We start from the raw sequence: 13,434 nt of genomic DNA, 5'->3' as shown, positions 1-13,434 counted from the left end.
TCATGGGATCGAACCTCTTGTCAGGCTCAGTGCTCAGCGGGATGTCTGCTTGAGATTTTCTCTCTCCCTCTCCCTGGTCATGCTCTCTCTCTCTCTAATTAAATAGATAAAATCTTAAAAAAATAAATAAAAAGGAGAAATTAATATATTTCAAAAAATATAAATATGAGAAATTACTAACAGTTTTATAAAGGAAGAGTTTTCTGAACTTATAAAATCTGTTATTCTTCTCCCTCTTCCCCCTACCTCTACCTAATTTTTGTAGTACAGTTTTCATATACAACACTTGTAAGTGAATTTTGCAACTCTCTGAGGATAGCCTTGCCCTTTGGATTTGTTGTGTCCTGGCAGTCCTTACCCACACTGATGCATCAGGGCTGCTGAGATCACTATGAGCACCAGAGTGTAGGTGGAGGGAGTCTACTGACACCCAACATCTACATACAGGAGTGACTTTTGAGGTCTCAGTAAATACCATGGTCAACTGGATCTAGAACACAGCCTCACCTGGCAGGACCCACTACTTCTTCTCAGTCTGCTCAGCCTAGTGCCTCTGGCTTCTGGCTTTCCTCTCCTGTCTGCTCCTGTCCTTTGCTATATTGCTGTGTGGCTGCATCAATGTGTTTGGTTGTGTCTCTTTGTACTTCTGCCTCTCGCACGTGTCTGGATGGCTCAGGGATGCAGACCAGGCAGCAGGTTTTTGTTTTTGTCTTCTGTAAAATATTTTTGTTTTTGTCTTCTCTAAAATATTTAACCATGTAGTGCCTACTACGTATGGCAACCATTATACAGAGTTTCTTTGTATAATTTGGGTTCTAAATGTTTATTTTGGTCCTGTTATTTTGAAGTTGGACCACATTTTACCCCCAAACAATGCTATATGATTCAGAGTGATAAATAGTTCACAAAAACTTCTTAATCACCTTATGTCCCCTCTCCACATTTATTGAGATATGATTGACATATAATACTGTGTACGTTTAATGTGTAAACATGGTGACTTGATACATATATTGCAAAATGATGAACATCATAGTATTACCTAATTCCTCCACCGTGTCCTGTAATTATTTCTTTTTAATGCTGAGAATATTTAAGATCTACTTTTTTTTTTTAGCAACTTTCAAGTATGTAATACAGTATAATTAACTATAATCACAATGTTGTGCATTAGATCACCAGAACTTACTCACCTTATAACAGGAACTTTGTAAGTTTTGATCAATATCTCCCCATTTCCTCTACCCCTTACCCCTGGCAATCACCACTCTACTTTCTGTTACTGAGTTCAGCTAATTTAGATTCTACACGTAAGTGAGATCATACAGTATTTTTGTTTCTCTATTTCATTTAGTATAATGCCCTCGAGGTCTATTTACATGGTTGCAAAACACAGGATTTCCTTCTTTTCATGGCCAAATAATATTATGTAATATATATATATATCACCTCTTCTTTCCATTCATTCATTAATGGACACTTAAATTGTTCCTATGTCTTGACTATTGTGAATACTGCTGCAGTGAACATAGGCATGCAAATAATCTCCTTGAGGGATCCCTGGGTGGCGCAGTGGTTTGGCGCCTGCCTTTGGCCCAGGGCGCGATCCTGGAGACCCGGGATCGAATCCCACATCGGGCTCCCGGTGCATGGAGCCTGCTTCTCCCTCCGCCTGTGTCTCTGCCTCTCTCTCTCTCTGTGACTATCATAAATAAATAAAAAATTAAAAAAAAAATAATCTCCTTGAGATTCTGTTTGCGTTTCCTTTGGATGTATACCCACAGGTGGGACTGCTGGATGATATGGTAGTCCTATTTTTAATTTTTTGAGGAACTTCCATGAACCCTGTACCAATTTACATTCCCACCAACAGTACATAAGGGTTTCCTTTCCTCCAGTCCTCATGAACACTTATTTCTTGTCTTTTTGATGATAGCCATTCTTACAGTAGTGAGAGTGTGATTTTGATTTGCATTTCCCTGATGATTAGTGATGTTGACACCATTTCAAGTATCTGTTGGCCATTTTTATGTCTTTGGAATAATGTCTAATTCCTCTGCCCATTTAAGAGTCATATTGTTTCTTTTTTTGCTATTGAGTTGTACGAGTTCTTTATATATTTTGATATTAACCCCTTATCAGATATATGATTTGCACATATTTTCTTCCATTCTCTAGGTTGCTTTTCATTTTGTTGATTGTTTCTTTTGCTGTACAAAAAAAGCTTTGTAGCACTCTAATGTAGTTTCTCTTGTTTATTTTTGCTTTTGTTTCCTGTGCTTTGATATTATATACAAAAAATTGTTGCCAAGAACTATAGAAAACAGGCTGAGTGTTGCTGGAGGGGGGCAGGTAAGTGAGTGATGGGCATTAAGGAGGACACTTGAAGTAATGAGCACTGGGTGTTAATGCAACTGATGAATCATTAAATTCTACCTCTGAAACTAATAATACACTATATGTTAATTAAATTGAATTTACTTATTTATTTGAGAGAGAGAGTGAGAGTGCACACAAGTGTGGGGAAGGGCAGAGAGAGGGAGAGAGAGAGAATCTCAAGCAGACTCTCAGCTGAGTGCAGAGCCCAAGATGGGGCTCGATCTCAAAACCCCGAGATCATGACCTGAGGTAAAATGAGGAGTTGGATACTCAACTTACTGAGCCACCCATGCACCCCTTAAATTGAATTTAAATTTAAAAATTTAAGAAAAAAAAAGACCAACGCCAGAGACCTTTTCTCTTACGATTCCTTCTAGTTTTGTGGTTTCAGTTACTAAGTTGTTAATCCATTTTGAGTCTTTTTTGTTGTTGTTGTTGTTGTTGAGTGGTGTACTATAGTGGTCCATTTTATTCTTCTGCATGTGGTTATTCAGTTTTCTCAACACTGTTTATTAAAGAGACTATGTTTTCCCCATTGAGTATCCTTGGCTTTCTTGTCAAGTATGAGTTGACTGCATATGCAAAGTTTATTTTGGGCTCTCAGTTTTGTTCCATTAATCTATATGTCTATTTTTATGCCATACAGTTTTTATGTTGTGATTGTTACAGCTTTGTAGTATAGTTTGAAATCAAGAATTGTAGTGTCTCCTCCAGCTTTGTTCCTTTATCAGGATTTCTTTAGCTATTTAGGGTCTTCTGTGGTTCCAACTGAATTTTAGGATTGTTTTTTCTATTTCTGTGAAAAATGCCATTGGGGTTTTATTTATTTATTTATTTATTTATTTATTGAGAGCCTGAGAGGTGGATAGGGGCAGAGGGAGAGGGAGAGACAAAATCTTAAGAAGGCTCCACCCAGCATAGAAGTGGATTCCAGGCTCACAACCAATCTCACAACCCTGAGATCATGACCTGAGCTGAAATCAAGAGTCAAGTGCTTAACCTACTGAGCCACCCAGGCACCCAGGCATTGGGATTTTAATAGGGATCACATTGAATCTATAAATGGCTTTGAGTAGTATAGACATTATGGCAATATTTGTTCTTCTGAACCATGAACATGGGATATCTTTCCCTTTGTGTCTTTGTCAACTTTTTTCATCAAAGTCTTGTAGTTAAAAAAATTATTTTATTTATATTAAATTAATTAACCTAGAGTGTATTGTCGGTTTCATAGGTAGAGTTCAGTGATTCATCAGTTGCATCTAACACCCAATACTCATTATATCACCTGCCCTCCATCATGCCCATTACCCAGTTACCCCATCCCCCGCCCATCTCCCATCCAGCAACCCTTGGTTTGTTTTCTATAGTTGAGTCTCTTATGATTTGATAATGTCTTATGATTATGTCTCCTCCTCTCATTTCATCTTATTTTATTTTCCCTTCCCTTCCCGTATGATCATCTGTTTTGTTTCATAAATTCCACGTATGAGTGAAATCATAATTGTCTTTCTCTGATTGACTTATTTTGCTTAGCATGATACCTTCTAGTTTCATCCATGTCATTGCAGATGGTAAGATTTCATTTTTTTGATGGCTGAGTAATATTCCATTGTATATATATAGACCACATTTTCTTTATCCATTCATCTGACCATGGATATCTGGGCTCTTGCAATAGTTTGGTTATTGTGGACATTGCTGCTATGAACATTGGGGTGCAGGAGCCCCTTCAGAGCACTACGTTTGATCCTTTGGGTAAATACCTAGGAGTGCAATTACTGGGTCATAGGGTAGCTCTGTTTTACTCTTTTGAGAAACCTGTATACTGTTTTCCAGTGTGGCTGTACCAGTTTGCATTCCCACCAGCAGTGTAAGAGGGTTCCCCTTTCTTTGCATCCTCACCAACATTTGTTGTTTCCTGAATTGTTAATTTTAGCCATTTTGACTGGCATGAGGAGGTATCTCACTGTGGTTTTGATTTGTATTTCCCTGATGCTGAGTGATGTTGAGCATTTTTTTCATGTATCTATTGGCCATTTGTATGTCTTCTTTGAAGAAATATCTGTTCATATCTTCTGCCCATTTCTTGATTGGATTATTTGGGTTTTTTTTCAGATGTTGAGTTTGATAAGTTCTCTGTAAATCTTTTTTTTTAAAGATTTTATTTATTTATTCATGGGAGAGACACAGAGAGAGAGAGGCAGAGACATAGGCAGAGGGCTCCACGCAGGGAGCCCGACTCAGGATTTGATCCCGGGTCTCCAGGATCACAACCCTGGGCCAAAAGCGGCGCTAAACCACTGAGCCACCCAGGCTGCCCTGTAAATCTTTGATAATAGCCCTTTATCTGATAAAACATCTGCAAATATCTTCTCCCATTCTACAGGTTGTCTTTTGGTTTTGTCGACTGTTTCCTTTACTGGGCAAAAACTTTATCTTGATGAAGTCCCAGTAGTTAATTTTTGTGTTTTTTTTTTGCCCTTGCCTTTGAAGACCTAACAAGAAGTTCCTGCGGCTGAGATTGAAGAGGTTGCTGCCTGCAGTCCCCTCTAGGATTTTGATGGATTCCTATCTACATTTAGGTTTTTCATCAATTTTGAGTTTATTTTTGTTTATGGTGTAAGAAAATGGTCCAGTTTCATTCTCCTACATGTGGCTATTCAATTTTCCCAACACCATTTGTTGAAGAGACCGTCTTTTTTTCCATTGGATATTCTTTCCTGCTTGGTTGAAGATTAGTTGACCATAGAGTTGAAGGTCCATTTCTGGGTTCTTTATTCTGTTCTATTGATCTATGTGTCTGTTTTTATGCCAATATCATACTGTCTTGATGATTAGAGCTTTGTAATAGAGCTTGAAGTCCAAAACTGTGATGCCACCAGCTTTGGTTTTCTTTTTCAACATTCCTTTGGCTATTCAGGGTCTTTTCTGGTTCCATACAAATTTTAGGGTTATTTGTTTGAGCTCTGTGAAAAATGTTGATGGTATTTTTAAAATTTTATTTATTTATTCATGAGAGACAGTGAGAGAGAGGGGGAGAGAAAGAGAGAGAGAGAGAGAGAGGCAGAGACACAGGCAGAGGGAGAACCAGGCTCCATGCAGGGAGCCCAACATGGGACTCGATCCCGGGTCTCTCGTTTTGCGCCCTGGGCGGAAGGCAGGCGCTGAACCACCAAGCTACCCAGGGATCCCCCTGTTGATGGTATTTTGATAAGGATTGCATTGATTGTGTAGATTGCTTTGGGTAACATAGACATTTTAACAATATTTGTTTTTCTAATCCATGGGCATAGAATGTTTTTCCAATTCTTTGTGTCTTCCTCAATTTCTTTCATAAGTGTTCTATAGTTTTCAGAGTAAAGATGTTTTACCTCTTTGGTTAGATTTATTCCTATGTATCCAAAGTATTATAGTTTTAAGTGTATAGATCTTTTGCCTCTGGTTAATTTTTTCTAACTATTCTATTGTTTTTAATATTATTGTGAATGAGTTGTGTTTTTTTTTCAGATGTTTCATTGTTAGTGTATAGAATTGTAAGTGATTTGTATCCTGTTGATTTTGTATCCTGAAATTTTACTGAACTCATTGATTAATTCTGTTTTTTGGTAGTCTTTAGAATTTTCTCCATGTAAGATTATATCATCTGCGAACAAAGATAATTTTACTTCTTACTTTTGTGATTTGGATGACTTTACTTTCTTTTTCTTGCTGATTGCTCTAGCACTTCCAGTATTATGTTGAATAGGAATGATGAGAGTTAGCACCTTTGTCTAGTTCCTGGTCTCAGATGAAAAGCTTTCAACCTTTCACTATTGAATATGATGTTACCTGTGGGCTCGTCATATGTATTCCTTCTATAACCAAATTTGTTGAGCAATTTTTTTTAAATGAAAGGATGTTGTAGTTTTTCAATTTTTTTTCCTTCATCTGTTGAGATGATCAAATGATCTTTATCTTTCATTCTATTAATGTGGTGTATCACGCTTATTGATTTGCATATGTTGAATCATTCTTGCATTGATGGATAAATTCCACTTGGTTATGGTGTATAACTCTTTTCATATATTTTCATATGCTGTTGAATTCAGTTTGCTAATATGTTGCTGAGAATTTTGCATTTCTATTCATTAGGGATATTGGTCTATAGTTTTCTTTTCTTGTAGTGTTCTTATCTGACTTTTGGTATATTATTTGGCTTTGCTGTCCTTGTAAAGTGAGTTTGAGAGTTTCTCTTCTCCAGTTTTTTGGAAGAGTTTGAGGAGGATCAGCACTAATTCTTCTTTAGATGTTTGGTAGAATTCACCTGTGAAGCCATCTTGTCCTGGGCTTTTCTTTCCTGGGAAGATTTTAATTATTGATTCAATTTCCCTACTCATTATTGGTCAGTTAAGCTTTTCTATTTCTTCATGATTCAGTCTTGGTAAGTTGTATGTTTCTAGGAATTTGTCCATTTCTTGTGGTTTGTTGGTGTAATAGTTCATGGTAGTCTCTTGTCATCCTTGGTATTTCTGTAGTATCAATTGTCAAGTCTCCTCTTTCATTTGTGATAGAGTCTTCTCAATGTTTTTTTTTTTTTTTTAGTTGGATAAGCTAAAGATTTGTCAATTTTGTTTATCTTTTCAATAAACCAACTTTTAGTTTTGTTAATCATTTCTATTATTTTTTATGGTATCTCTTTCATGTATTTCTGCTATGGTCTTTGTTATTTGTTTCTGCAAACTTTGGGTTTAGTTCTTCTTTTTCTAGTTCCTTGAGATATGAAGTCAGGTTGTTTATTTCAGAGCTTTATTTTTCCTTATTTTGGGCATTTATTGCTATAAACTCCCCCCTTAGAACTGATTTTGTAGCATCCCATAAGTTTTAGTAAATTATATTTCCATTTTTGTTTGTTTCAAGATTTTAAAAATTTCCCTTTTGATTTCTTCTTTGACCCATTGGTTGTTCAGAATGTATGTTTAATTTCCACATATTTGTGAATTTTCCAGCTTTCCTTAAGGTATTGATTTTTAGTTTCATGCCTTGGGGTCATTGTGCAATTACTGGTATAATTTCAATCTTATTAAATTTGCTAAGACTTTTTTTGTGACCTAAAATATAATCTATCCTGGAGAATGTTCTGTGTGCACTTAAGAAGAATGTGTTTTCTGTTGCTGTTGGAGAGAATGTTCTGTGTATGTATGTTAGGTCCATTTGGTCTAAAATATGGTTTAAGTATAACATCTCCTTGTTGCTTTTTCTGTCTAGATGATCTGTCCATTGTTGAAATTGGGAGAAGCTTATTGCTCACCTTGCTCTTCCTTTCCTGCATGGGGAAATCTTTCTAGCCAGGCAGTTCCCTCTTGATGCTGGGTGCTGTGCAGACAAAATAAAGCTGTCTTCTTTCTCTTTTTATGTGATTATCTTAGGTTGCTGTTGTTGTTCCACTGTGGTGCTGAAGTTTTTTAGGTGGAGTCCAGAGCTCTCCTAGGGCTGTTTTTGTTCATGGATAGCTGTCTAATTGTTAATCTTTGTCAGAGGATGGAGGCTGTGATTTCCTATGTCACCATTTTGGTGATGTCATTCTCTGTCCTCTTTGTTGTTTTTTTTTTTTTTTCCATTGAGGCATTTTATTTGCACGTATGAATTACATCCCTAGAAAAAGAATCCCAGGATTTTCCCTCCTGTGTGTTTTCGTCTTGCTTCTTCGTGGTTGATGATGCCGGCTGAGGTTGTCAGTACAATGAAACCAAACTGGTGGGATGGGAGCAGGTTATTCTGCCATTTTTCTAGATCTTTCAGTTGTACATCAAATCTGGGGCTGATCACTCCACACTTGTTTAACCTGCCTGTGAGGTTCACAACAATTTTCCCAGCTCTGTGATCATCGATGATTTCAAATTCGCCAATGTAACCATGCTTCATCATCACAGTGAGAAATCGGACGATGACTTTGGAGCATGGCCTGATAAGAACCTGGCGCTTGCCTCTCTTTTCAGCGTTGTTGATGCTCTTGAGAGCATCTGCCAGGACGTTCATGCGCACCATTGTGGCGGCTCGGAGAGATGGCGGAAAGAGATCTCTGTCCTCTTTGAATCTCCAGTGCCTTGTGTGGTTTCTGAGTAGAGTTAGGGCTTGGTAAAAAGCTGTACAAATTACATTTGTAATTTGTCTTCCACAGTCTTCCATTCTGTTCCAGTGTACATGGGCCTTATGATTTTTAGGAACTAGGTAAGAGATAAAAGGGATGCAGAAGTGCAGCCTCAGTACTACTTTCTCCCATGTAGAAGAGCAAGATTATTCCAGGGTCCCAGGAGTCTTCAGAGAACTTTTATGGGTCCCATAGTGCTCTCCTGGCTGCAAGGGAAGGTCGAAAGGAAGTGTCTCTCAGGGCTGATCTCTGAAGCTCCTATCATAATTACACATGGAAGGGGGCAAAATTGGCTGGTGATGGAACGCTATAGAATCTGTGGCAGATATCTCTTTTTCATGTCATATATTAATGGCATCCTTAATGGCATATTATTCCACTTGTTCATGGTTCCAGTGAGCAGAAAACAAGCAATGTTTACTAGTGGATCTGAGGGTTATTGTTACAAATAAGATGGTGATTAGTATTTTCCAAATGTTTAGCCTTCAACATGATCCTCACACTGGCACTATATTAGGTGCTTTTACATACGTTGTTTTATTCAGCTTTGACAAAACCTCTATGAATTAAGTAATCGTATCTTTAACCTACCAGTGAGGGAAGTGAAGATCAAAGAAGTGAAGTTATTTGCCTAAGATCACCTGTTGGTAAACAAAAAAAATCAGGATCTGGCTCTAGACTTGTCTGCTATAAAACATGACTTTCACTGGGAGAAGCTTCCTACAAGAGGTAATGGATCTTACCGGAAGAAAATGACACACATGTTGTAGAAATAGGAAAGAGGTTTGTTCATACAGAGGGAAAACTTGGGGATAGTCTCAGACGTGGAGAGAATAATGGCAGGAGTAAGAGAAATTATGACAAATATCGTGAGATTTGGAGCAAAATTTCTTTTTTGGGGGGGGGCAAAATTTCTAATCACATATACATAATAGGTAATGTTTCCTGTCTGGGATATCGAGTGAAATCTCAATTTTTTTTTTAGAGAGGGAGGGGGCATAGGCAGAGTGAGAGAGAGAATCCCAAGGAGGCTCCATGTCCAGCACAGAGCCCAATTTGGGTCTCAATCTCACAACCTTGAGATCATGATCTGAGTTGAAATTAAGAGTCAGGCACATTAGAAATGATGAATACCCACCATTTGCTTCGACGTGGATGGAACTGGAGGGTATTATGCTGAGTGAGGTAAGTCAATCAGAGGACAAACATTATATGATTTCACTTTATGGGGAATATAAAAAATAGTGAAAGAGATTATAGGGGAAAGGAGAGAAAGCGAGTGGGAAAAATCAGAGAGGGTGACGGAACATGAGAGACTCCTAACTCTGGGAAATGAACAAGGGGTAGTAGAAGGGGAGGTGGGCGGGGGATGGGGTGACCGGGTGACGGGCACTGGGGGGCACTTGACGGGATGAGCACTGGGTGTTATGCTATATGTTGGCAAATCGAACTCCAATAAAAAAAACTTCCAAAAAAAAAAATAAAAACCACATTGTTAAAAAAAAAAAAAGAGAGAGAGACACTTAACTGACTGAGCCACGCAGGTGCCCTGAAATCTCAACTTTTCAGAACTGATTTAGACAGACCAAAATTTCCTTCCCCAGTCAAGGTATTTTAGAGCATAACATTATATATCCATTGCATCTGTATCATCTATTCACTGAATTCATAGACTACTTCTGGTACTTACAGAGTAGAATATATTAATTGTGGACTGCTGGTATTAACATGCCTTTCTTGCTTCACTTGAGATGAAATTCTACAGCAAGTGTTTTCCAAAGTTCCACTTGATAAAATGAGAACAGCAGGAAAATCAATTACAAAGAGAGAAGTCAAAGAAAGTAAAGGTATATCTTTAAAATTTTAAGTGTATATGTTTATAAAAGCCTATGTATTGTATTGTTTGTACTACCTTATTATTTTAGCATTCTTAACCCAGGTGTGTTAACTGAGATATGGAAGAAAAAATTATCCAATATACTCTCTATAACCTTCTGCCAACTATGGAAACCTGTGTTCTAAAGTATGAGTAGCACTGTATTGTGGGGATGATCTCTGAAGTTCATGTGTTAGGCAGGTTCTCTCACCCTGGAGGCTCTCCAGAGGATAGGAACATATTTACAAGTGATGCTCACTGTCCCTGGTAATACTTGCTGTGAGTAGCGTAATGACTTTCTATTCGACAGCACTTTATAGTTCAATGTGCATGACTGACCTGGTCACTGGCTTGGGATAGTAAAGCCTTCCCATATCCCTCTTCATCATCTCCCCACCTTGTACCCTAGCCTCTGGAAAATATTTTCACCAAGAGACAGAGCCAGATTATTTCTATCTTTGGACTGATGCTCAAATGCCAAAGCCAAGGCAAGGAAACTGTCACAAATGCAAAAAACATGTACATTAGTGTAAATCACACAAGTGACAGAGAAAACCTTTCAAGTGGACACTGTGTGCATTAGGAAAATATTTAAATTGAATAATTAATTATCGGGCTAATCCAGCCCTGTATGCTATGTTGAAATTATGGTACTATTAGCAAACCATTTTTATATCCAATGAAGTGGTCCTCCCAATTGCATTTTATAAACCACACATTATTTTTTTTAAAAGATTTTATTTATTTATTCATGAGAGATGCAGAGAGAGAGGCAGAGACACAGGCAGAGGGAGAATCAGGCTCGATGCAGGGAACCCAATGTGAGACTCTATCCCGGGACCCTGGGGTCACACCCTGAGCTGAAGGCAGACGTTCAACCACTGAGCTACCCAGGCATCCCTAAAAACCACACATTAAAGTGAATATTTTACTGTGTAATAATGATGGTGTACCCTGAACAATGTTTTATTATGTTCCCTTGGCTGACACAATATAAAGAACACATTTTTTTACAAAGTGCATGAGTGATTGAATGTATCTGCAGACACTTCATGAATGCTCTTTCACTTATGATAGGTGGCTGCTATGGCCCTAAAACTTCATTAGGTTTCTCCTCCCTGCTGTTTTTACCCACTCCCCATGGCCAGAGAAAAAGGCTAGTCTTGACCTAAAATCAAGAAAATGTATTCAAACACTTAGACATAGAATCAAGAAAATGTACTAAAACACTTAGGCATCACAATGTCCATAATGAAAATCCTGAAAATGTACTTCAAAATTCCATGAGTTGCTACATCTTTTAGCAGAGTTAACCCATATCCTTGATGTGGCCCCATGAGTGTCAGCAGAAGTCTTGAAATCACTCCATGACATCCTAGAGGAGATTGTTAACCCAGTGCTTTTCCATTTATACCTTCATTTTTTCATTCGTCAATGACAACATCAGAAATTTCTTGTGCTTATCAAACAGGTCAGGTAGGGGGTAGCCCGAGGCCCTCTGAGCTCCCTCCAAACATAGACTCTAGTGTGGTTTAGTGCAGAGTATGCAGTAGTGTTCCCTGTCCTCCAAAACAAGAAGGCATCACATTTCCAAGATGGTCAAAGTCATTGCTTGTTGGCATCTTTTCCTATGGAGGGGAAAGTTTTTGTTGAGAAGACACTGAGACGTTGTGTCTATCTCTCTTTGCTCTCCCCCAGAACTGAACACTGAGCATAACCATGCTTGGATCCAGGGTCACCTATTGCAGTTTATAGTAGATATGAACACTGGGATGTGATAAGGGGATAGCACTTTTCATCCACAGATGACATCAGCAAATTTCATCTCTTTCCTTCTTCACAGGCCTCTTGTGGTTGGCACCTTTCCCACCAGTCTCAGATGGGAAAGCCAAATCCCTCAGAACTCTACTGCCCAAGAGCACGAGGCACTCAAAAGGTGGACTAGAACCCAAGTCCAGTTCTCCTTCTCCTGGAGCAGGTGAAGTGTGTGATACTCCTCTCAAAATACCGTGCAAGAGAATATTGACTTAAAAAGAATACATGCAGGTCCAGTGAATGATTTAATCACAGATAAGGTTTATTTTTCCATAGGCTATCCTTCAGTAAAGAGCTTGATAAATACTGAATTAATATCAAGTTCAAATAATCGAGAACAACATTTGGCTAAACTATTTGGTAAGTACCTCCCTCATGTGAAGCCATCAGGTTGTATTTGAAGAGTCTCGTCCTTGTCCATGGTTGTTGCTCAGATAACCTAGTGCTTGGATGGGAGGGAGAGTGCTTGCCTTGAGGTTATAACCAGTTCTTTGAATGTCAGAGTCCAAGGAAATTAGGCAAAGCATAGAAGATAAACACTTGGAAAGGATTCTTCTCCTCAAAGTGGGGTCTATGTAGCAGCAGCAGGGCCACTGTGTTCCCACAAGTTACTGCAAGTGCTGAGTCAGACCCCACCTTAGACCAGCTGCATCACATCTGCCTGACAAGATCTCTGGGAGATTCCTGCAGCAGTAGAGTGGCCCTGAGGCCCCAAGTCCTCAACCCTTGTTGAGCATGAGAATCCCCTGGGGAGATTGTTAAAAAGATGCCTGATCAGGTTCCCTGGCATAGGATGAGCTACTTGCACCAGTAGTTTTTTAAACTCTCCAGATGATTCTAGGCTGGGATTCATTCATCTATTTCGTCTCTCATGTAACATTTGAGAAAACCAAGGCCTGGAAAGAAGACGGTAGAAAGCTCCAATAAATATGTTAAAATTGAACTGCTAAGAAGTGTCTTAAGCAACTATTTTGGAATATTGGATTCTAGTTGAGTACTTGTATAGTCCAGAGGAATGCTTGATGGAAAGACTGGTAAATTTTAATGGATTTTAGTGTTTCATGTAGATCCTACTATTCTCCTTCCCCCAGTACCACCGCAGGTAGCCAAGTAGTTGGCAGCCTGCATTCCATCTGGCAGTGTAGTTTGTTAGTGTCATCTTCATTGTGTTTACTGTCTTTGATGAGTTAAGGAAATGAGAGAAAAAGAACTTAAGGAAATCACGGAGACAATG

The 13,434-nt window shown here is 38.5% G+C and overlaps 2 protein-coding genes across 2 annotated transcripts in view; one reads left to right on the top strand and one right to left on the bottom strand.

The window, feature by feature from the left end:
* The window catches only part of C5H2orf92 (chromosome 5 C2orf92 homolog), a 45,064-nt gene that overhangs the window by 13,005 nt on the left and 18,625 nt on the right, over positions 1–13,434 (top strand). Inside the window, exons 6-8 of the mRNA XM_041755418.1 lie at positions 10,261–10,356; positions 12,229–12,363; positions 12,477–12,560. Coding sequence (XP_041611352.1) covers positions 10,305–10,356; positions 12,229–12,363; positions 12,477–12,560 — 271 coding nt within the window. The 5' untranslated portion in view covers positions 10,261–10,304. The remainder of the gene's footprint in view (positions 1–10,260; positions 10,357–12,228; positions 12,364–12,476; positions 12,561–13,434) is intronic.
* On the bottom strand, positions 7,999–8,453 carry LOC121491048 (40S ribosomal protein S15a-like). Its single transcript, XM_041755419.1, has one exon. The coding sequence runs from the start codon at positions 8,404–8,406 to the stop codon at positions 8,014–8,016; it is 393 nt and encodes a 130-aa protein (XP_041611353.1). The 5' UTR covers positions 8,407–8,453; the 3' UTR covers positions 7,999–8,013.

Source organism: Vulpes lagopus, chromosome 5, assembly GCF_018345385.1.
Source record: "Vulpes lagopus strain Blue_001 chromosome 5, ASM1834538v1, whole genome shotgun sequence".
Lineage (NCBI taxonomy): Eukaryota > Metazoa > Chordata > Mammalia > Carnivora > Canidae > Vulpes > Vulpes lagopus.
The sequence above is the reverse complement of the archived record's forward strand: the minus strand, read 5'-3'. Positions and strand labels throughout refer to the sequence as shown.